We start from the raw sequence: 22,345 nt of genomic DNA, 5'->3' as shown, positions 1-22,345 counted from the left end.
TTCTAATTAAACTCTTTCAAGCCTCGTGATTATTTTGGCCAGAAATAACTAATAAATAATAGGTGATAATCAACATGTTTATATTAACCGTTTTCTAAACATAAGCTACCAGCGTGACTAACTTCAAACTGTTAAAATCTTATCAGCGAATGAATGAGAAATAAGTACTTAATAATAAATTTAATTTTTTTTATCATTTATATCTTTAATCTACAAATAATGTTTATTTTAATTTTATCTTACCCTCCTTTGGGTGCCTACCCCTTTCAAAAAAATGAAGACAAATAGCCCCTACCCTCTGTCCTGTAAACGCTATATGTAGTTAAATATTTAGTGATGCCACTCGATTCCAAAATTAAACTTTTATTTGAAAATATACCATAGAAAAATCCTAGAGGAGTATATTAAAAATAACAATTCAAAATTTCTCTAAGAAGCATCATTCAGTTCTGTTTAAAAAATAGCTTTGAAAACGAGGATAAAATTACTGGAATAATAAAATTATTTTTTTATTTTAGAAATCTTCTCAATACATTATTTATTCAAAAAGATAATCTAGCTAAGAACTTAGATGCATTTAGCGTGAAGCAAATGAAAATATTCTCACAAAGATTCAAATTTAATAAATATGAAACGATTGCTGGGCTTATATCGATGAAATTATTCCGAATAAAAATTTTAAAAAAACCTTAATATAGACTTTATCCTGCAGTACTGCCGAATATAAAAGGAGCCTTCAACTCATGATTATAATTATAGTAGATAATCGAGCAAGTTTAAGAGTGAATAATTTTTCAAAATTAATGTTCATAAGTATTAATGGACCTTCGATATCGGAATAGATTTTAGAACCATGTACCAAAATATAGAATGAAAATCATCGCGGAACGAATAAAATTTTTTTGAAAACATACAGTTCAAAGAAAATGAATAAATGAAGGATTAATGGCAATTCTTAAATTCATATTTTTACATATTTAAACTTGTATAGATATCGGTTAAATTTATTATATTATTTTTAAATTATAATATAAATAAAGAATATATTCATATTCTTAATAAAAAAAATCCAATATTATGAATATCATATTTTTTGATAACATATTTTAAATAATCGTAGTCACCCCCTCCCCCGCCAAATTTTACGCTATACACCAATGCTGAAGTTAATGCTTAAACAAGATTTAATCAAATTCTGTCCGATTCTAATTTTTTTTGTAAAATAATTTTTGAAGGTAATTTTGTGTTTAATATTTAAAAAAATCTTTCATAATTTAAAACATTACACTGCTATTCATTGACTAGATAATGTTTAGTATCAATCGCAACAAATTTGCATTCATTTTTAAATCATGGCCAAAAGTTTAAGAAGTAAGCGTAAAAGAAAATTCAGAGCAATCAAACGTGTTAAAAACGGCGTAAAAGAGTTAGAAAAATTAAAAAAAGTTGTTATCAATTTAAAATCCTTAGAAGATGTGGTTATATCAAAACCTGGTAATAAACATGATCCTTACATTGTATAATAATATTTATAGATATTCTCTCCATAAAAGATAGCCAAAAAATGGAAGTAATAAAACAATATAATACAAAGACTCATAAAGATGAACATGGTCAGTATCCAAAATGGATGAATCAAAGGTCTATAAAAAAATTTAAACACAATCTAAAAAAATGTACAAGGAATAAGAAAATTTTGTTTTAAATTTATACATCCTTCATTTAATTACTCAAATAAAATGAAATCGTGTTTTAGATATTAATTTTAAAGCTCTTTATGAAGTTTTAAATTTATATTATTGGTTACTACAAATTTCTGAAATATAAAAAATTGTAATCTCACTGAATTTCTTAGAAATTCTTGCTTTCCACAAACAAAATTTTAGATATACCACTAATTATAAAAGGAAAATAAATTTTTTAATATTATTTATCTTGTAGCAATTGCACAAAATAGCCCTTCTAAAATTTATTGAAATTTTCTATATAATGAGAGATACCCTACCATTTTATTGTAAACTTTTAATAATTTTTTCTAATTTACATTCCCACAATGAATCTATTGCATAAGCTAGCAAAATATTATTTTGTACAATATAATTAAACATGTGCATTTATATAAATATGGCATGGTTAGCACATAGATCTAATCAATGACCAGGCCCACTTTTAGCCACTACCAAGATGGGCATTATTAAATTTAAATTCTTTAATAAAACTATTAAAAATAATATCAAATTTGATGAATGCTGGTCCTAAATCAATCTAGTGAGGTATAACTCTTTTATTATGTAGACTAGTTTCAAAAATAAATAATGTAGGGCTCTTATATTTGCTAATTTTATATTATTCTCGAAAATTCTAATAATCTTAACATAATATTCTAAAATTTACTATTCATTTCTATTTTGCTCCTAAAAATTCATGCCAACTTATCACTTTTTTCATGAAAGATTGTTTCTTTAAATTTTAAGGAACTTTTGATATGCACGCATTGTCAATAAAATGTAAGGGTGCACCATCATAATTGTCATCTATAACCATATAAGTTTAGATATAATTAAAACTTGTTAAGGTAAAAAATAATTTCTTTGAGTTTGTGGTAATTGAGTACTGAATAAGAATTTAGAGAAGGGGGGGGGTTGCTATTTTATAGAAGTAAAAACGTGTAATTAGTATCACAATAGCGTTGGTATAATTAAATACTTTTTGTTTTTGTAGGACTGTTGGTGATCCACAATTTTTTTTTCATTCTGATATGACTGCAAAACCAGGGGCGGACTGGCGACGTTACGACCTCTTGGGCATTTTTTTTATAGCGGCCTCGTTTTTATGGGGGCTTCGCCCCCATACCTCCTATTTTGCAGGCCTTCGGCCCGCTTTTGCTTGGCCTTCGGCCGTGTTCCCTTAAATTCTTTAAATTATAAATTTTTATTACTTGTTATTTTTTATAGGTTCAAACAATTTACATTTTAAAAAAAGAAAAGAATAATGACACGATAATCATATATTTTATTTTAAAAATTGCACATCCAAAATCATATTCATTGTGAACACATAAAAAAATATTCATTGCACATATAAAAAAATATTCGTTGCACATATAAAAAAATATTCATTGCACATATTAAAAAATATTCATTGCACATATTAAAAAATATTCATTGCACATATAAAAAAATATTCATTGCACATATATATTTTATATTAAATTTACAAGGATATTGCACTATAAAATCAAATCATACATCACATGTTAAATATAATATAATACATCATACTCAATATATAAAATCAATTAATTACACATATAAAATTATAACAATTATACAATATTGCACAGAGAATAATATTGTTGCACTTATAAAATTAGAGATCATATTGTAATAGATATAAATAAGATTTAAATAAATGAATTAATAATATATAATTTTTATGTTAATAAATCTCTCATTAACTTTGAACCTTTGCGTAAATAAACAAGAATATCTTCTATTTCAATCTGCGATAATAGTTCTCGTTCAACTGACATCATTAAAAACGCTTCTAATTTTTCTTGGCCTATATTAGCTCTCAGCCTATTTTTTATAATTTTCAATTTGCTAAATGTTCTCTCGCAATTAACCTGCGTAAATGATAAAGTTAAAATGTATTCATACGCCAGAAATAAATTAGTGTATGCACTTGTATGCATATTGTACCTCTTAAGAATTTTATACACGCATATTAAACAATTGTTACATTTATCACACTTCGAGTTATTATCATATTGTAGTATTCCATCTTCTTCATTCGACTCCTCACTTGTACATAAGATATCATCGCCCGTTTCATTTAATTCTGCTATTAAATCTTTGAATACACTAGAAAATGAACACAATTCGTTATGTAATTTTTCACTCGATATATTTGCCAATTGCGCCAGTTTTTCCAAGGCCATTTCAGAAATACCTTTACTATTTATGTCATCAAAATACCTTGGATGCAAATATCGCACATTCAAAATAAGCTCTCTATTCGCAGAAAAGCGTTCCGACAAACTGTTTATAATTTGATCAATTATAGGACGAAATACTTCAACCCTATAAACGTCAATCGATTCTTGAGGACGTTCATCCTGGCCTTCATCACTATATATTCTCTTTGCTCATCCTATTCGAATTTTTGGCAGAGCAGTCTGTACACAGATACTCTCCGGAAGCTTTAAATATGAAAGTGTTTCATTTAAATCAGAAGCCATTTTTATTGCTTTATTTTGAATTGATGTAATAGTAATCGATGACACAGAAGACTTAGCATCTTCTATCATCTTCCATGCCGACAAAATATCTAAATTTTTGGTTTGAAGATACAATGACAATGGCCCCATTATTTCAAAAATTTCTAAATATATTACAGCTGTACTAAGAGTCTTAAATTTACATAAATTATCTATCAACGACTGCGCTTCTGATGAGGTTTTTGCCTCAAATGATTTATTATCTATTATAAATCGAAGTGCACTTATCGTTATTGGAAGTAGGCTCTCTTTGCCATATATCCATTTAAGGGCTTTTTCACGTGCCCACCACCTTGTCTCACCTATTTTTTGCAGCCTTCTCAGTTTATTTTGGCCAGTTGAGTTATTCTGTTTCACCCAAGCGTCCATCCTTTTATATGATTCACCAAAGAAGGTTGCTAGTCTGTTCAATAATCCAAATAAAATTTTGCCTTCAATATTATCGCATGAATCACATATACAGAGATTTAATATGTGATTATAACACCAAATATACAAGCTACCTGGAGCCTCTTGTCTAATAAGAGCTTGCAACCCAACAAATTCCCCCCGCATATTTGCAGCACCATCAAATGATTCTCCAATTATATTTCTCATTTGAATTCCATGTTTTAAAAAGCATTCACTCAAGATATCAAAAAATCCTTTTCCAGAAGAGTTCGTAACTTTTGTAAGTGCAAAAAGCCTTTCTGTTATTTTACCATTATATATGTATCGTAGGCAAATGGTTGCTTGATCATAAATGCAAATGTCTTGAGTACTATCCATTTGCAAACTAAACCGTTTGTTACCAATCTCCTTTTTTATTAAATTCCTGATTTGATCAAGAACAGCATCAATAACTTTGTTGACAGTTGTTTTTGACAACAAGGTTATGAGAGAACCTCTTCCCTTCGATTTTGATTTGTTAGATAGTTTAAGCGTATCTTTTCTACGTTTGCTTTTTAAAATAGCCTTCTCTAAATGATCTCTAAGTATTTGATCATTCTTTGATATAATTCGGATCATTTCCAGAAAATTGCCATGATTTAAATTTTCATTATCAAAGAGGCTAAGTGTTTCGGTCATCTTTGATCCTCTGTATGGTAAGTTTTGTTTACCTAAAAACTTTATTATCTCTAATATTTGTTTTATTATGTGGATATTGTTATGAATTTGTCGATTTTTTCCATTTAATATTTTAACGCTAATTGAATTATTAAACGACTGGTTTTTTGAAGCTCTGAGGTAGGCCTCGACAGCACTAATATGCACTTTTGAATTTTCATGTATTTTAATAACTGAGTGCATGTGACGAAAATTTGTAGAGCCTGTTGTGAAAGTGTTTTCACATACTGCAAATGCCAGGCAGATTGAGCAGTACACAGCTTGGGCTTTATTGCATATAATTTTTATGGTAATCCATTTTCTAGGTATTTTTTCACTCATTACCATTCGATAATATAATTTATCATATTTAATGTTTATTGGTTGTATAGGATGTTGCATTAAAAATCTAAGTTTTTGAGGTATAGTGGCTGTTAATTGCAACTTAAAATTTTCATGTGTATGCATATCCAATTCTGATAATACACTTTGAAAAATATCTGAAGGTATTATTGATGTAGTTGCTTCTGACAAGTGTGAGGATAGTGGCAATGATTGAACTGATGCCATAATACATGAAGATGTTGCAGATAAGGTAGTTGTTTCAGGTAGTGGTGAATGGGAGGCAGTTGTTGATATCTCTAAAAAAATAGTTTATTTACATGAAGTAATAGTATTTGAAATACTTGGAATTGATTTATCAAAAAAAGATAATTTAAGTTGTTTTGGATCAGCACCAGCTGCTTTGAGACCAGCAGCATTTTTTTTTCTTAATTTTTCAGCTCCACCTTTAAATTTCCTTTTGGCATTTCTATGCATATATGAAAATATATCAATTCAACTAAAATAAAATTTATTATAATTTTTTTAAAGAATTGTATTTTAATATAAAGCATAAAGTAATCTGTTATGTTACCAGCCAGTAATAATAATAAAAAAACATTACTATCTTTATGAAATATAAATAAGTTTTTTACTTTTGACTATTTACATACATCTCAATTTATGTGTTTCTTTTCTTATATTATGTTTGTTTGCTAATGATCAGTAAATTGTTGTAATACAAATATTAGGCGCACAAAAGTTTCCTCTACAATAAATTAATGTATAAAAATATAATATAATAAATTAATGAAAACTTAGCTTTCACTCTACTCAAGCCCAACTCAAAAGGAAAGGATCAATAAATTAAGAAGAAGATAGTTTCCTATATACAATAAATTAATGTATATAATAATATAAATTAATGAAAACTTAGCTTTCCATCTCAATTTATGTGTTTCTTTTCTTATATTATGTTTGTTTGTTAATGATCAGTAAATTGTCAACTATTAGGCGCACAAAAGTTTCTTCTACAATAAATTAATGTATAAAAATATAATATAATAAATTAATGAAAACTTAGCTTTCACTCTACTCAAGCCCAACTCAAAAGGAAAGGATCAATAAATTAAGAAGAAGATAGTTTCCTATATACAATAAATTAATGTATATAATAATATAAATTAATGAAAACTTAGCTTTCACTCTATTCAAAACATAAGCGTTTTCACTTCCTTTGAAGAAAAAAAACGAAAAGCACGTGGTAAATGATATATAGCGTCAAGCGACGTAATTGATATTTTATGCATTCAAATATAGTAAACGACATGATAATTCTTCTCAGGGAATGTTTATATTCAAATAATAGATATCATTAATAATAAATAAATGATAAGAGAAAATAATGTGAACAACATAATATTTTTTTTTCCTACCGGCCTCTTTTTTGGTATTTTCCTCTCATCGGCCTCAAAATCGACATTTTCTCGCGGCCTCGTGGGCAAAATGCCCACTGGGTCTTATGGCCAGTCCGCCCCTGTGCAAAACTGACCGATATTTACATTGATTATTCTTTACAGTAAGCAAAAAATAATTCCCTAGGAAGAAAAAATATGGAAAAAAACCCTGCAGTAAAATATTTCCCAGAAATAAAAAAATATATAATAAAGTAATAAGTTCTTCAGGAGGTTAGTAATTATTAGAGAGAATTTTCTGAATAGAAATATTTTTAAGACTTCTTGGGCTACAAGAAGAAAAAGCATGCCCAACACAATGAAGTCCTTGACATTAAGCTGTTAAAGCATTTTTCGATCTTAAATAAATATTAGTATAGCCTGGATCAGATATTTCCGCTAAAACAATAGATTCAATAGGACTGTCGATTTTTTTTTTCTCATTGTAATGTATAAAATTATTTCATTAAACAATTTTATGTAATATTTTTCAAAAAAACGATACTTAGAAACTACGATATAATATCGACTAATAATTTCATTGGATTTATGTGAATACCTAGCTAAAGCAAGATTATATGATACACAAGCCTCGACTTTCTAGGCAAACAATCGTTCCAATATTAACATGAACTCAATTGAGCATTAATATAGAATAACCGATTTTATTCCAATTTTTTGTGAATTTCTTACTCATATCAATTATGAATGTATCCAATGCCCATAATTTCAAAATTTAAATCTTAGTATGAAAAATTAATTTTTAAATAATCCTCCAAGAAAACACCTTAGTAGTTTTGTATACTCCATATATTTTTTCCAAATCTTTTAAAATTACTGTATATTTTGAAACCGACTAGTACAAGTATAAATTAGAGGACCATGCATTAATTACGGAGAATATAAACCTATCTCAGAAGTACATCAGAAAATCGATTGAATGGGTCAACTTTATTTTTATATTTAATCCTCAATTACAAAACAAATTATCAAAAAATTAGCACAATCGCAAAGATTAAATTTTCATTAAATATTTTGTATAAAATGTTGCTAAAAAATCACCCTCCCCGCAGAAAATTCCAGGTTAAGCGCCTGCTGTCAATGCTCACTTTAAAAATTTGGTAATAGTTGAAGACCTAAACCAAAAATAATCTTCCATAACATTATATTTAGGGTTAACGAATAATATTTTTAAAATTGGGTTTGTTTAACATTAACCATTTGTTATTTATAATTTTGTTTAACAATTTTATTTGGTAAATTTTTTTATTTTGTTATTTCCTCAAAATTTTTAAATATTTTCGGGGAAATATTTTCTGTTTCCTATTTTGTTAATTTTCTACTTAAGTTAATATTTTTTTAGGATCTAAAAAAATGGGGAATTATTTTCCGGGAAATTTTTTTATGGGGAATAATTTTTCTAGATTCATTATTTTTATTTATCATCTATCTGAACTAATACTATAATAAAATATTTTCTATTAAAAAATCTTCAACTAACTTTCATAAATGATAAGGTCTATTTTTTTGCTGAATACAATGCGCCTTGATTCGACGATTAAGGGCTAAATCAAAACTTTAGCAAAAATATTATTATATATCCCTTGAAATTCATGTCCGAACCTTTCTATCATCTATGGATAAAATTTCTAAACCTTTAGTTAGTCGTTTTTAAAAATTGGCTAAATCCGGTCGCATAACACATATGTGACGATAGATGTTTTTAAGTACTTTTCATTTGCAGATAATATAACATCATAGTATTTGCCAATCCATCTTTGAGATACAGGGTTTCGGGTTTCCCATTCAAAAAAGGAAAAGTTTCAATCATAAAAGGAAAGGGTCAATCATAAAAGGAAAAGATTCAATCAAAAAAAGAAAAGGCCCAAACAAAAAAAGGAAAAGTGTCAATCAAAAAAAGAAAAGGTTAAATCAAAAAAGGAAAAGTGTCAAACAAAAAAGTAAAAGGTCCAATCAAAAAAAGAAAAGTGTCAATCGAAGAAGGAAAATTCCCAAAAGGAAAGATAAAGTGTCAATCAAAAAAAGGACAATTCCCATTCAAAAATAGAAAATCGTAATTTTTTAAAAAATATTATAAATTTTTCAATTTTTCTTAAATTTTTATTTATTTTTGTCATTCCTTCTTATTTTATTTCTAACTTTTTGCTATTTATTTACTATTTGTATCTTTTCTCAATTTATTTTGCTTACTATATCTTTTCTCAATTTTTTTTCATCTCATTTTTGATAATTCTTTTGTATTTTTAAAAATAATTTATAAATTTAGGTCCATTTTTTTAATAATTCTTTACCTTTTTTTTCATCATACATACAATATTTTTTTTATGATTTTTTTTCATTGTAATCTTTTACATACATTTCTAACCTTTTCAATCTCTTTAAGTCATTTTTAATCTTTATTTTATGACCTTTTCTAAATTTTATTTTTCTCATTTTTATAATTTTAAAAATAAAAATTTACAGGGTTTCCTATCCAAAAAAGGAAAAGTCCCAATCACAAAAGGAAAAGTTTCAATCATAGAAGGAAAAGGTCCAATCAAAAAAGGAAAAGGCCCAAACAAAAAAGGAAAAGTGTCAATCAAAAAAGGAAAATTCCCAAAAAGAAAGGAAAAAGTCCGATCAAAAAAGGAAAAGTGTCAAACAAAATAGGAAAAGGTTCAATCAAAAAAAAGTGTCTATCGAAAAAGGAATATTCACAAAAGGAAAGGAAAAGTGTCAATCAAAAGAGGAAAATTCCCATTCAAAGAAGGAAGTAATATTTTTAAAATTATAAATTTTTATTTATTTTTGTCATTCCTTATTTTATTTCTAACTTTTTGCGATTTCTTTACTTTATTTGTATCTCAATTTATTTTTCTTACTATATCTTTTCTCAATTTTTTCTCGTCTCATATTTTTGATAATTCTTTTGTATTTTAAAAATAGTTTATACAGGGTTTCTCATAAAAATGAAAAGGGTCAATCATAAAAGGAAAAGGTTCAATCAAAAAAGTAAAAGTGTCAATCAAAAAAAGGAAAATTCTCAAAAAGAAAGGAAGTCTGATCAAAGAAGGAAAAAGTTCAATCAAGAAAGGAAAAGGTTCAATCAAAAAAGGAAAAGTGTTAAACAAAAAAGGAAAAAGTCTAATCAAAAAAGGAAAAGTGTCAATCAAAAAAGGAAAATTCCAATTCAAGAAAGGAAAATAGTAATTTTTTAAAATTTTTATTTATTTTTGTTATTCCTTCTTAATTTATTTCTAAATTTTTGAGATTTCTTTACGTTTTTCTCAATTTATTTCTAACTTTTTGCGATTTTCTTTACTTTTATTTTTCTTACTATATCTTCTCTCAATTTATTTTTCTTCTCATTTTTGATAATTCTTTTGTATTTTTAAAAATAATTTATAAATTTAGGTCCATTTTTTTAACAATTCTTTACGTTTTTTCATTGATTTTTTCATTGTAATCTTTTACATACATTTCTAACCTTTTCAATCTCTTTAAGTCATTTTTAATCATGTCTAAAAAAATTTATATACATCATAAACATAAAATTGTGCCCCTTTTATAGGAAAATATAAGGCCTATTAATAAATTAATTAATATGGCGCAAAATGAGAAAAGAACGTTTTTGAAAATAAGAGTTGTTAGTTTTATCCGATATTTCAAAACTAACACCTATTTAGATCTTTCGGTGACCCGGGGATTCTAGATACTCTCGTGATTATAGACATAATAGATAATTTATTTTTAAGGGACGCATTCCGAAAAGTAGCCGGAACGAAACAGGAGCGCAAAAATGACTGTCCCGTGCTCCTGATAATTATATATATACATAGAAAATAGGAATATCACGACGTTTTATTGCTAGTATACTATTTTGATTTTTGGCATATAAATAAAAGTTTATAAGTAGTATAATAGTTTTAATAAGAAAAATTGGAACAATAAAAAAAAATAATTAATTTTTAAGTAATTTGAGCACAATCATCCTATTCAACTGAATTTGAGACATCGTCAACTTTATCATCATCTTTGATCCTGGCAGTCCTAATTTTATATTAAATAAATGAGATTATGTACACGTGAATATTTTTCTTCAAAGTTAATATAAGACGGCATATGATTTTCTAATTTTGATTGATTAGATTCCTTATTTTAATAACTAATCCCAAGCCCATGTCAAATTTTAGACATGAATAATTGAAATTCAAAAAACTTAAATTACTGCTTGTTTGAAAAGGGAAACTATATGACTAAAAAAACTGTATTTTAAAATGATTAAGGATGTGTCCTGGTTCAACTTATAAAAAATTTTAAGTGTAAAAACCTCACAAATTTTGCAAAAAAACTTGTTATCTAAAATTTATAAGCTAATTATAATTGGGTTCTACAACTACAACTTTACAAAAAAATATGAACAAGTGCATATTTTTTAGCCTATTGTAGGTTAATAAGCTACTTCTTTTTTTTTAAAAAAAACCCCCTAAAACTATAAATAAAAATATATTTATTTCACTTTTTCTTATCGTTTCTTACAGATAAGAGAGAGCGCCAAAATAAAGTTTTTCAAAAAAAAATTTTTTTAATCAATAACCATAATCCATAGTTTTTGCCAGGCTGGAATTGCCATAGCTTGACGTAGCCATCTTCACTGCCGGTACCGAATAGCTCATTATCGGGACCACATTTGATAGAGTTAATCGCGCCAAAGTGAGCCTTAAATTCCGTGTCTGAATATGAACGAAATAAATACCTTTATATATTATATTTATCAGAAACATGTAGGCCCAACATTAAGGACCGGGTTTAAAAAAATTATAAATCATATAATGGAGATTTTAATATTGCTCATATTTTCAATTTCTCTTTGAAAGATTTACAAATAATTCAAAAAAAATACGAAATTAAAATTCCATGCCAATAAAATGATCAAAATTAAAAATATGCCCCAGGTCACAAATCACTTGGCCGAGTCTGTAAATAAAATTATGTTTTTTTAAAAAAAAGGGGGTTGTGTACAAAATATTATCTAATCAAATAGTGTTAGCTTACAATAAACGTTTCGGCATTTATAATTGTTTACATATTTGTATATCTTGGATTGATTTACAATAAAAGAGGGATACGCATTTTTAGATCCACCATCAAGTCTATACTTAAAAAATAATTCAAAATAAAGCTTATGGTGTTCCTCACCAATTCATGAATCAATGATTTGACTACTAATTTTCCAAGATTATTGTTTTGCTTAATCTGCAATTTACAAAACTAACTAAAACAAATCCCTTCCTTTAAACCCTTCAAATACTTAATTTACACTATTCAAAACTATTCTCTTCGGAATTAGAATTTACGATAATTGAAAATATCTTGATTGATAGCTTTACGAATAACAAAAACAATAATTTTTTCAACAATTACAAAATAAATATCAAGAAAAATACGATAATTTTATAATGATCTTTTATTACAATAATATTGGTAAAAAAATATATCTATTCATCACGTGTTACTCAACGTTAATTTTATAATCCAACAACCTTACTTATTTTGGTTGATTGGCATTACATAATATTAGTACGTATATAAAAATACGACAGTTAGGGAACTTGTAATCAGAACTAAGAATAAAGCCTATCATACTGATTGTTTAAACGAACTCTTAAATATCCAGAGAGTAATTATATCGGAACTTATAAGTTCAAAAGGTTTTGTAAGTCTGACCTTTGTAAACGATACACGCTGATCAACATCTGCGTACAATCATTTATACCTTATTTCCTGATAACGCTAGTGTATTTCAAAAATGGGACAATATGTCATACTGTAAAATTCACAAAAAAAGGTTATCTTGCAGAAGGATCAAGATTTTAAAAGCCTATTGAATCTTTTATTTTCTTATAAATCCTCTTTGATAGTGTTCTTTTTATAGAGACTATATCAAAGAATTGACAAATAAATAAATATTAATAAAACGAAATATCCTAGTTTATGAATTCTCATTTGGCACGATGAGAATGAAATCCCTTTTCCTATATTAGATTTACGATTTATAAATCAAATCCTGGTTGCTTGCATAACTTTTTTCCCCAGTAATTCTTTTTAAAACATGATCTCCCCTAGAATATGTCTTATGAGGTCTTCCTTTAGAATCGGTTAACAAGTATTGTGATCCAGCTGATCTATCATTTTCTGAATAATAAATATGACCTGAATTTAAGCTCGTGGGAAAATATTTTATTGAGAATTTCCTTTCAATAAACGATTTGATTTATCATAATCGCATATCTTTTTATCTAATTTTCCACGCGTCTTTTAAAAATATTATAGGGAGAGGATAATTATAAAAAAAAATGATCTAAAATATAGTGAAATAAGATAAAGATTTTAACAAAGTGGCTAACGGTCAATTGATAGGCCAAATCAGTCAATTGACTGGAGGGGTCAAATATAAAAAAATTCAACAAAAGAAAATTAAAAATATATTTAAAAAACATAAATACATGATGTGAAAACAATGCTGCTTATTTATTGTGTCCCCAATATTTAGGAGAGCATTTTACTGGTAGTAAATTTAATGAATTATGTGATATAATACAAAATTCAGGCATTTTACAAGGGGTGATGATCAAAATATTTCAAGTAATAGCATAAATTTCAGAAGTAAAAGTTGTGTTTAATATCAAAATATGTGGAAAGCAATAACTTCGATAGGAAACAATCAGTTCCCGGCCTCAAATTAGTGGAATGGGCTTTGCTCGCCATGGCCATTAATGGAAATGGCATTTTACTAACATTTCTTCTTCAGAAAGATATTGGTCTGGGTCAATATTCTTACTAAAACAAAAATCGATTGAAGATCTCAACAAGAAGAAAATTTAAAAAATATTAAAGAAAATGATAATATTGAATATGAATCAGAATAAGACCCTGCCAAGGAGAGCGAAATTATAGTTTAATGAAAAAAATATATAAAATTAATAATATAGATTCATTTTATTATTATATACAAAATAAATTAAATATTAAAGATCTACAAAAGTAGGCCGGGCCCTTTTTTAAAACAAATCGGGTTCGGGCAGGGTCTAATATTTTTTTTAAAAATCGGGCCGGGTCAGGTCTTGTCTTGGAAATTTTTTAAAATATATTTAGATTTATCAATTTTATATTGAATTTTTCATGTAAATTAAAATTTTGATTTTATATAAAACTAGACGCCATATAATTGGTCTTTTATTTTGAGTAATTATATTAATTTTTACATTTAAATAAAATCGGGCCGGCTAAACGTTTTTAAAAAAATTTTGGGCCGGGCCGGGCTTTAAAAATTAGGCCCGATGCGGATTACTAGTTAATATTGTCTTATGAAAGCATTTATTTGAATTTAACCATATTTGAATCGTATTTAACCTGTCAAATATACGACCCTGAATTTTAATATGATGGACTATTAATTATGAACGATAAAATGAAAATGGAAGCAACGTAATTTATGAAGTACTCTTATTTTTTTATTATTAAAATAACTATTTTTATCGAAATTTTAAAATGCATAAAAATTGCGAATGTATGGAATGTTATATAAAGTTTGGTAGTATATAAATATTCTCGAGCAAGACCTTGCCGCCATTTTTAAGTGGAAGAAAAATCTCCAGAAAACTTCTTAAATATATTCGAACGATTTTTTTAAAATTATTATGACAAAAATACACTTGATCAGTTGAATTTATTTTCGCTTACTGAAGTATTTACTTAGTTAATTTTCGTTTCCACCCTTACCAAATTAATTTTATTCCATTTTTAAAAGTATTCACTTTTTAAGCTTTCAGACTTTGTAATAATTCGACTTAATTTTGATATTTAACTGTTGTTTGGCTTAAAACTATACAGCTTTTAAATTAGAACTCCCTATTTTGGTTTGCTTTAAGTATTTAATGGCATTGCTATTTTTCGTATTTTTGATTTTGTTTTTTTTATGGCTGTTTAGTCGAAGCGAAATAGCTGGCTAAGCTGCTGGCTGTTTAGTAATAAATCGTCAGTTTTTAAATCTCATTTTTTTTATTCTTTCTCATTCTTCATTAAAATTTATTTTTACCCAAATTCATGGATTTGTATTATTTTTTTAATTAAAAAAAACGATTTCCGCAGAAATTCAATCATGGATCATCTATCCAATTTCTAAAGTAAAGCATTTACATTACTTTCTCTTTTTATATCGTAATTTGTAAATGCCCGTCAGTTTATATTACATAAATATATATCGTATTGGGGTATGGAATTCATTTGATATATTCAGTATGATTTTTATCATTGAAAAATCGGATTTGACCGGAAATGTAACATGTATATAGCAATCATTCACATTGTGAAATTCAGACAAATTTGCAGAATATTGTATTCTTAATCTACATCAATTTGCACAAAGGTTTAAGGCGAAAATTGTCTGAAATTTATAAGGTGGGTATCCTAAACATGCTGGAATACATTTCCGGTCCAGATTTTCAAAAAAAAATGTTCTTCAGTAAATAATAAAATTGAGTGATTCCGAATTACAATAAATTCCATATCCCAATATGTATATTGCTTTAAAATTAACCGATTTGTTCCAATGTTTTGTAATTGATTTTGTAAATTTTATAATCGTCCCGGCCAGCATAGACGCAACAACTTTTGTCGGGTTTTAGGGAGGCGGAAGATATAAGGATCTGAGATACGAATTTTTTGATGACTTGAAAACTTTCAATTTATTTTTTTCGCATGATTTAAAATATGTTCATTGCTTGACATTCATGATAATGTGTTTAACTTACCCCTTTTCAAAATCGATTCAAACCATTTTAATTTAGAGATATTTTTTATATCTATATCTGCTTGTAACTAGGCCTATTCAAAAAAGGAATACGAATCAAATAGTGCATTATTCGTATTTAATTTTAATAATTCATCTTGCTACATTTTATAAAATAATTCATACAAAATTGACCGTTTTTTGTTTTACTATTATGTCATTTAGCTTGAAATTTTAAATAATAAAATAGGATGTTAGTCCTAAAAAAAAGAATCTGAGTTGAGAGGACGTAAATATCAGATGAAAAATTTACCTGAATATATTTTTGGATATTATTTACTTAATAACCTATTTTTTTCAATAATTTTTTTATGTATGGAGTATATTAATTTTATTAATAAATAAAGATCTTTAAAATCCTTGACATTTACCGTTTTAAAAGATATGTTATTATTTTTTAAAAAATCAATTTTACTGCGGGTGTAAATAGAGCCTATTAAGAGACGTTTCTTCCTTTACATTTTATAATGTTCTCTCGCAATGATTTCAAGTAGTTTCACTATTTTTACTATATTCAACACATCGTTCTCAAATGGCTCCTCTTATTCAGTCATAATTATGTTAGATTTTTTTGATAATAATTTATCACAAAACATAATTATATTTTTATTTATCAATTTATCCCTTGTTAGCGTTTGAAATGTTAATCCATCAAGTTGCTTGTGATTATAATTATGTCGTCTGTCTAAGATACCATTCTGCTTATAGCCTAGCTGTGTTATTCAACAACACTAGAGGACTTAATGCTTAAATCACATCACGTAAATTTGTGATAAGATTATAAATAATGTAAGAAAATTATAAAAATATAAGCTAATATTCTAATATTTCACTTTAAATTTTTTTAGGTTATTCAATTTTATTGATATTTAAAAACAAATTTTCTAATAATTAGATTTATTAAAATTGAATAAATGTTTATTTTTATTCAAACAAAACAAATTGTTTACTATTTGTTTTTCTGTTTGATTTGATTATTTCGAATGAATCAAATATTCGATTCGTTTTTAAATAAGCCTATTTGTAACAGTCATTGTATTTTTTTACTTGATTATATCAAAAAAAGTGATAGTATGTTTATGGGAAATGGTTAATATGGTTTGATCATGAGATAATTCCATCCCATTCGCATCTTCCTTTAGATCAAAAGTCTTAATCTCTTTGTCATTTGATGTGTTGGTCGCAAATAGTCTTTGTTAATTTATTTTTTTTTAAATAAATAATGAATCATATATTAAAAAAGTTAAGATTTGCTATAGAGAAAAATGAGATGCTTAGGGTTTTAGAGAAAGGAAATTTTTAAAAATGTTCCAAGTCAAGTTCATGAGTGGGCTCAACAGTCTCATGCAATTATTATATTCGTGATCAATAATATATTATATAGTAGAATACCTTAATATGTTATCTTCTGAAAGAGTTAAAATGTTATTATCATTTTGCAAGAATGTTAAGTCTTTCAAATTGGAATTCGTTTTGTAAATAACTGGCTCTAATTGGGAGTAAATTTATAAATTTAAATATATTACATGTATTATAAATTATATATAAAATAGAATTATGTGAAAAGAATTTTGCATATTAATTATCCAAACAAATGCTAGTTTTTAATATTTTGAATGCAATAAATGGATATTATAATTAAAATAATATTCAAATCTGCAAATATTTAATTTCTAAAATTATACTCTAAAAAATAATAAATTATATTCAAAATTTTATTTAAAAAAATATATAAGAAAAAGGAGAAGTATATTTTATTTTTTCAACCGTTTAATAATTCAACCTTTATCATAATTTTCTAGATCGTATACTCTGACTATTTTTTCATTAGATCCTGTCATTAGTTTGGAAGGCATATTAGCTTTGGTTTTTGAACTTTTAGAGAAATCAACACATTTCACCACATGGCCATGAGTAAAAGAATATAATTCATTGCCATTTATTGCACTGAAAAGTTTCCTATATTATAATTAAAATAAGTTTTCAATTTTTCTATCAGTCTTTTTTAGATAAAATTTCAATAGTAAACAACCATTATATCTACTCTACTGAAGGAGGGGAAGGGGGATTGAGGAAACAAAATATATTAAAAAAATAAGCAGCTGGTTCAGGCGCATAACCAAGAATTATTTACGGGGGGGGGGGGAGGGAGGGGGGGGTATTTTTTTTGCAACATTACAAAGCCTGATCATAATATGAAATTTATTATATCCAATCATATTTAAAAAAATGACAACTTCGAACATGAATAAAATATTGGAAAATATAAAATATTTAAGATGGAATATAATGTTAAAAAATATTATAGCCATATAAACTGTTATGTAAATCACGGTAAATCAGATATCTGCAGAGGTACAATTTGCATGGCTAGGCCCGGATTTTTTACAATATATTACATTTTTTAAAAATTTTATAGCTAATAGTGACGATTTAAAATATTCGATTTTAATATATACAACCCTGCGCGGGTATTTTTTTTTTATAAAAAATTTTAGGTCTGGCCCGATCCTGATATTTTTTAAAAAAATTAGGAAAATATTAAAATTCGGCCCAGCCCGTCTGGGTAAAATAAAGAATCAAACATTATATAATGTTTTAAGAAGTTAATCAAAATATCATTCATAAGTGAAAATTTAATTTTCTTTTCGATTGTACCAATTTTTCAATAATTTGTTCCGTATTGGAGATTAATTGTAATTCTCATAGAGGTGGGAGCGGGCTGTGAAATTATGTGTGACAAGATGGGTCACTGCGTGAGTGTGAATAAAATTTAAATTATTAGACGTGATGGGCCTTCCCAAAAATCGTTCCGAGCATGATTAAGCGTGGACATAAATTTCTCGTGAATCACGGAAATTTTAATTTATTAAATACCTTTTTATGAATATAAATTTGCAATTTTGTAATTATAATATATATTTTCTAATAATTTTTTTAAATTCTTTCAATTCTAGTTCAGCAATGAAAATTTGGTAAAATATTTAATTAAAATATGTCTTATTTTCATTTATCTTTAATATATACCAATCATTTTCAATCAAATTATAATCAGTCAAAATTAAAAGGAAATTAAATATCTAATTACTCATTTTATATTCTCATATTAACCTACAAATCTAAAATATAATTGTGCAATTGTCTTATACATGCTATTTAAAATATAAGTGCATTTAAAGATGATGAAAGGATACCATTGTTCAAGCCATATATTAAATAACATAATGCATAATAGTTTTGATAATTGCTTACCTGTGATAGCTTTAAATATATATGATGTAAAAAATTTTAACCAATCTACGCAAATAGCAAATTGAGCTATTCCATTAAGGAAGATATAAATGAAACTCTGTATATATCATCATATAAAGTTTCTTAAAATTATATTCACTATAAATAATGTTCATTTATAGAAATAAAAATTAATGAAATTTTGTCATCTTCAAAAGGTGATATAGTAATAATCAAAACAATAAAAAAGAGGACAATATCTCTTTTAAAGGAAAGATTTATTGTGCAGACACTACATAAGGTATGCTTAATTCTAAATCCAAATTTCAAAAGTCTTAAGATTTCAACAGACAATGAAAAGGCAGATATATAAAAGATTTAAAATCTGGCGATGACAATGCCAACTATCATTTTTAACTTTTCTAATTCATCCTGCAAACATAAAAGGCAGCATATTCTAAATGAAACATTTGGATAATTTCAAGATTATTCTGATTCTGATGAGGCATAACATCTACCGATGAAAGTTATGAGAATGAACTTGAAAGATTTATCATTCATAAAACAAATAACAATGAAAATATTTTGAAGTTTAGGAAGCAGGAAATTCATTTCCATTTTTGAGAAAATTTGCTAGTAAAATTTTATTAGCTCCAACAAGTTTGGCTTCCAATGAATTATTTTTTCTATAGCCTATTGCTTATTAGAGAAAAGTTGCACACAATAAATATGGACATTCTTTTAGGTGGCCTAGATATCTAAAAAAAATTAGGCCTCGGGACAATTTAAAAAAATTAATATACTGCCCGATCCATCTCAAATAATGTATAACAATATATAAATGAGTTTAACTTAAATCTATTGAAATTAAATTAGTTAATATAAAGTTAAATTAAATTCTAATATCCACATATATAAGTTAATTGATAAACAAATTTGAAAAATATAAACTTGTAGTAAAAGATAAAATATATCAAAATGTTTACTAAATTTAAGAAAGTGTTATATTGATGTTAAATAAATCAATAAGGCTATTGCAACATGAAGAAAAGGTTTTTCCATTTGTGCTTGTATTAATTGATATTGTTGCCAAAATATATAGTAATCTTAATACGCTTGGAAAAACTCAAAAATCTATTTAAAAGTATACATTTGTTCCATTCTGTTTTTTGGAGGATTATCTATTAAAATTAATATTAAACAAATATTTAAATTCAGAAATTAATTGGCCTTTCAATATAATATATACTCTAAGAAAATTTAACCAAATATTTAATTTTTCAATGTCGAGGTTTAATATATCCTCAGACTGATTTATTGATAATAATATTTTTTAAATTGGATAGAGCCATATGATGAATGATAAATTATTCATTGATTTGAATTAAAAATATATTCAAAAAAGGAATAAAAATGGTTGTTTTATAGTAATCCTTAATTGAGTCCATGTTAATATGATTTGTTTATCTAGGTACAAGTTGAGGCTAACAGATCTCAAAAATATAATTTCACAATTGCCTCAACAATCATATAAATCTTGTAAAATTTTTAGTCAATATTATCTTTTAGTTTTATATGTTGTAAATAATAATATTCATGATTCCCATAACCTCAAAATCCATATCATTTTTTTTAATGTTGCACATAATTTTTGTATAATTAAATAATTTATTAATACATTCCAATGAAATAAAATTGGCTGTCATATTGAATCTCATAGTATAATTTTCAGATGAAATATCTGGTTTAGGCATATCAACATTTTTCCAAGGGCACTCAAAATAGGCCCTTCTAGATCCTAAAATGCTATAACAGCTTGATGTTGACTCCATATTATTGGGCACAATTTTAAAGTCTTTTTCTTCTCAGAAATAATTCTATTCAGCAAATTTTGTCTCATTGGATCTGAATATTTTATACTTTTGAAATTTTGACTAATCATAATTATTATTAAATATATTAACTGAAAATATTTGGTTGATAAAATTTTCTCATACCCAATATAAGAAAATATACTTTAATCATTGGTATAAAATATTAATATACCAGGAAAAATATTTAAATTAATTTTAACTTTTTGCTAAAATATAAAATAGATTATAACTTATTTGAAATAGAATACTTAGAAATTTATAATTGCTACAGGGAATGGGAGGTGGGGTGAGGAGGTCTCCCAACCCTGCTGGTTATGCACCTGTGCCGATTTAAGTAATTATTGAGAATCCATTTAGTCATTATAACTTAATTATGCTTATCTTAAATAATATTGTCTCAAAAATATTATAGCTTATTATAAAAAATAGACCAGAAATTATTACGCTGTAAAATCAGCAGAAGCTGTAGCAGCTCTAATTGCTTGATCATCTAATGCAGCATCCCAAATAGCACCTTTATGGCCCATAAATGTACCAATCCAATCTCCAGTATTTCCTTGTCTAAGCATGGGCTTTTTATCTGCATAAATTAAATACAATAGTTTGATTAACTTTAATATAAATTATTAAAAACATCAATTTATATATGATATTGAACCTTTAGAAGCTGAAATTATAAAATAACCATCAGGTGTAATTTGGCTAAAATTTATTTTAACAACGGGCCTCGTATGCCCCCCACATGTGACTGGCAAAGGGCGAGAAATGCCCATTTATTATTGTAATGTTTTTTTTAAAAAATCTCCAACTTAAAAATTAAATCGGCGATATATCGAATATATTTAAGCGCCAGATAAAATGGCGTATGTCATTGTAAACTCATATGTTTTCTTTAACAATTTTACGAAAAATTGTTTTATTATTTAAAAAATAATGAAAGAGAAATTGTAATAATAGAATAGAATAAATTGTGAGCGATTATATTGAATAATTAAGGAAGAATGATGATTTTTTTTTCAACTATGATCAAAAAAACAAAAGGTAAAAGTAATCATGATCATTTAAGTATATATACAAAATTAACATCAATTTAATATTAAAAAATTATTGTAAACTTTTCAAAACATCAATTAATTATTAAATATAATATAATATATCGTTTTAAGCCTTAAGTCTTCTACAATTCAAAATCTATTAATAAACATTGTTACTTGTATTTAACAAAAAATTATAGGGTATTTTTTATAAA

At 26.2% G+C, this 22,345-nt stretch overlaps 2 protein-coding genes and 1 long non-coding RNA gene across 3 annotated transcripts; 1 reads left to right on the top strand and 2 right to left on the bottom strand.

The window, feature by feature from the left end:
* The first annotated feature begins 1,331 nt into the window (after positions 1-1,331).
* On the top strand, positions 1,332-2,947 carry LOC135923955 (protein LLP homolog). The gene is made up of 3 exons (XM_065458985.1): positions 1,332-1,494; positions 1,536-1,641; positions 2,722-2,947. The coding sequence occupies exons 1-3, from the start codon at positions 1,353-1,355 to the stop codon at positions 2,909-2,911; spliced, it is 438 nt and encodes a 145-aa protein (XP_065315057.1). The 5' UTR covers positions 1,332-1,352; the 3' UTR covers positions 2,912-2,947.
* Positions 2,948-6,096: 3,149 nt separating this feature from the next.
* On the bottom strand, positions 6,097-6,690 carry LOC135925357 (uncharacterized). The gene is made up of 4 exons (XR_010571627.1): positions 6,620-6,690; positions 6,505-6,572; positions 6,343-6,455; positions 6,097-6,176 (listed from the first exon to the last, which is right to left on the bottom strand). It is a non-coding gene; the product is annotated as an uncharacterized LOC135925357 (long non-coding RNA).
* A 4,308-nt stretch (positions 6,691-10,998) lies between these two features.
* LOC135923670 (serine-threonine kinase receptor-associated protein-like) lies at positions 10,999-21,928 on the bottom strand. The gene is made up of 8 exons (XM_065458542.1): positions 21,755-21,928; positions 21,541-21,676; positions 17,775-17,950; positions 17,384-17,480; positions 17,039-17,182; positions 15,740-15,879; positions 11,738-11,873; positions 10,999-11,190 (listed from the first exon to the last, which is right to left on the bottom strand). The coding sequence occupies exons 1-8, from the start codon at positions 21,867-21,869 to the stop codon at positions 11,133-11,135; spliced, it is 1,002 nt and encodes a 333-aa protein (XP_065314614.1). The 5' UTR covers positions 21,870-21,928; the 3' UTR covers positions 10,999-11,132.
* Positions 21,929-22,345: the final 417 nt, after the last annotated feature.

Source organism: Gordionus sp. m RMFG-2023, chromosome 2, assembly GCF_954871325.1.
Source record: "Gordionus sp. m RMFG-2023 chromosome 2, tfGorSpeb1-WG-v2, whole genome shotgun sequence".
Taxonomy (NCBI): domain Eukaryota; kingdom Metazoa; phylum Nematomorpha; class Gordioida; order Chordodea; family Parachordodidae; genus Gordionus; species Gordionus sp. m RMFG-2023.
Note: the sequence above shows the minus strand (reverse complement) of the source record. Positions and strands in the feature narration are given on the sequence as shown.

Bases quoted from the DNA above. Each gene is read 5' to 3' on its own strand.
- LOC135923955 (XM_065458985.1), top strand. From the start codon at position 1,353: ATGGCCAAAAGTTTAAGAAGTAAGCGTAAAAGAAAATTCAGAGCAATC. The intron at 1,495-1,535 runs GTAATAAACATG...TAATATTTATAG, and splicing joins TGTGGTTATATCAAAACCTG to ATATTCTCTCCATAAAAGAT. The intron at 1,642-2,721 runs GTCTATAAAAAA...TTGTTTTTGTAG, and splicing joins CCAAAATGGATGAATCAAAG to GACTGTTGGTGATCCACAAT.
- LOC135923670 (XM_065458542.1), bottom strand. From the start codon at position 21,869: ATGGGCATTTCTCGCCCTTTGCCAGTCACATGTGGGGGGCATACGAGG. The intron at 17,951-21,540 runs GTAATAATTTCT...ATTATAATATAG, and splicing joins GCTTCTGCTGATTTTACAGC to GAAACTTTTCAGTGCAATAA. The intron at 11,191-11,737 runs GTTATTGATTAA...ATATAAAATTAG, and splicing joins GGCAAAAACTATGGATTATG to GACTGCCAGGATCAAAGATG.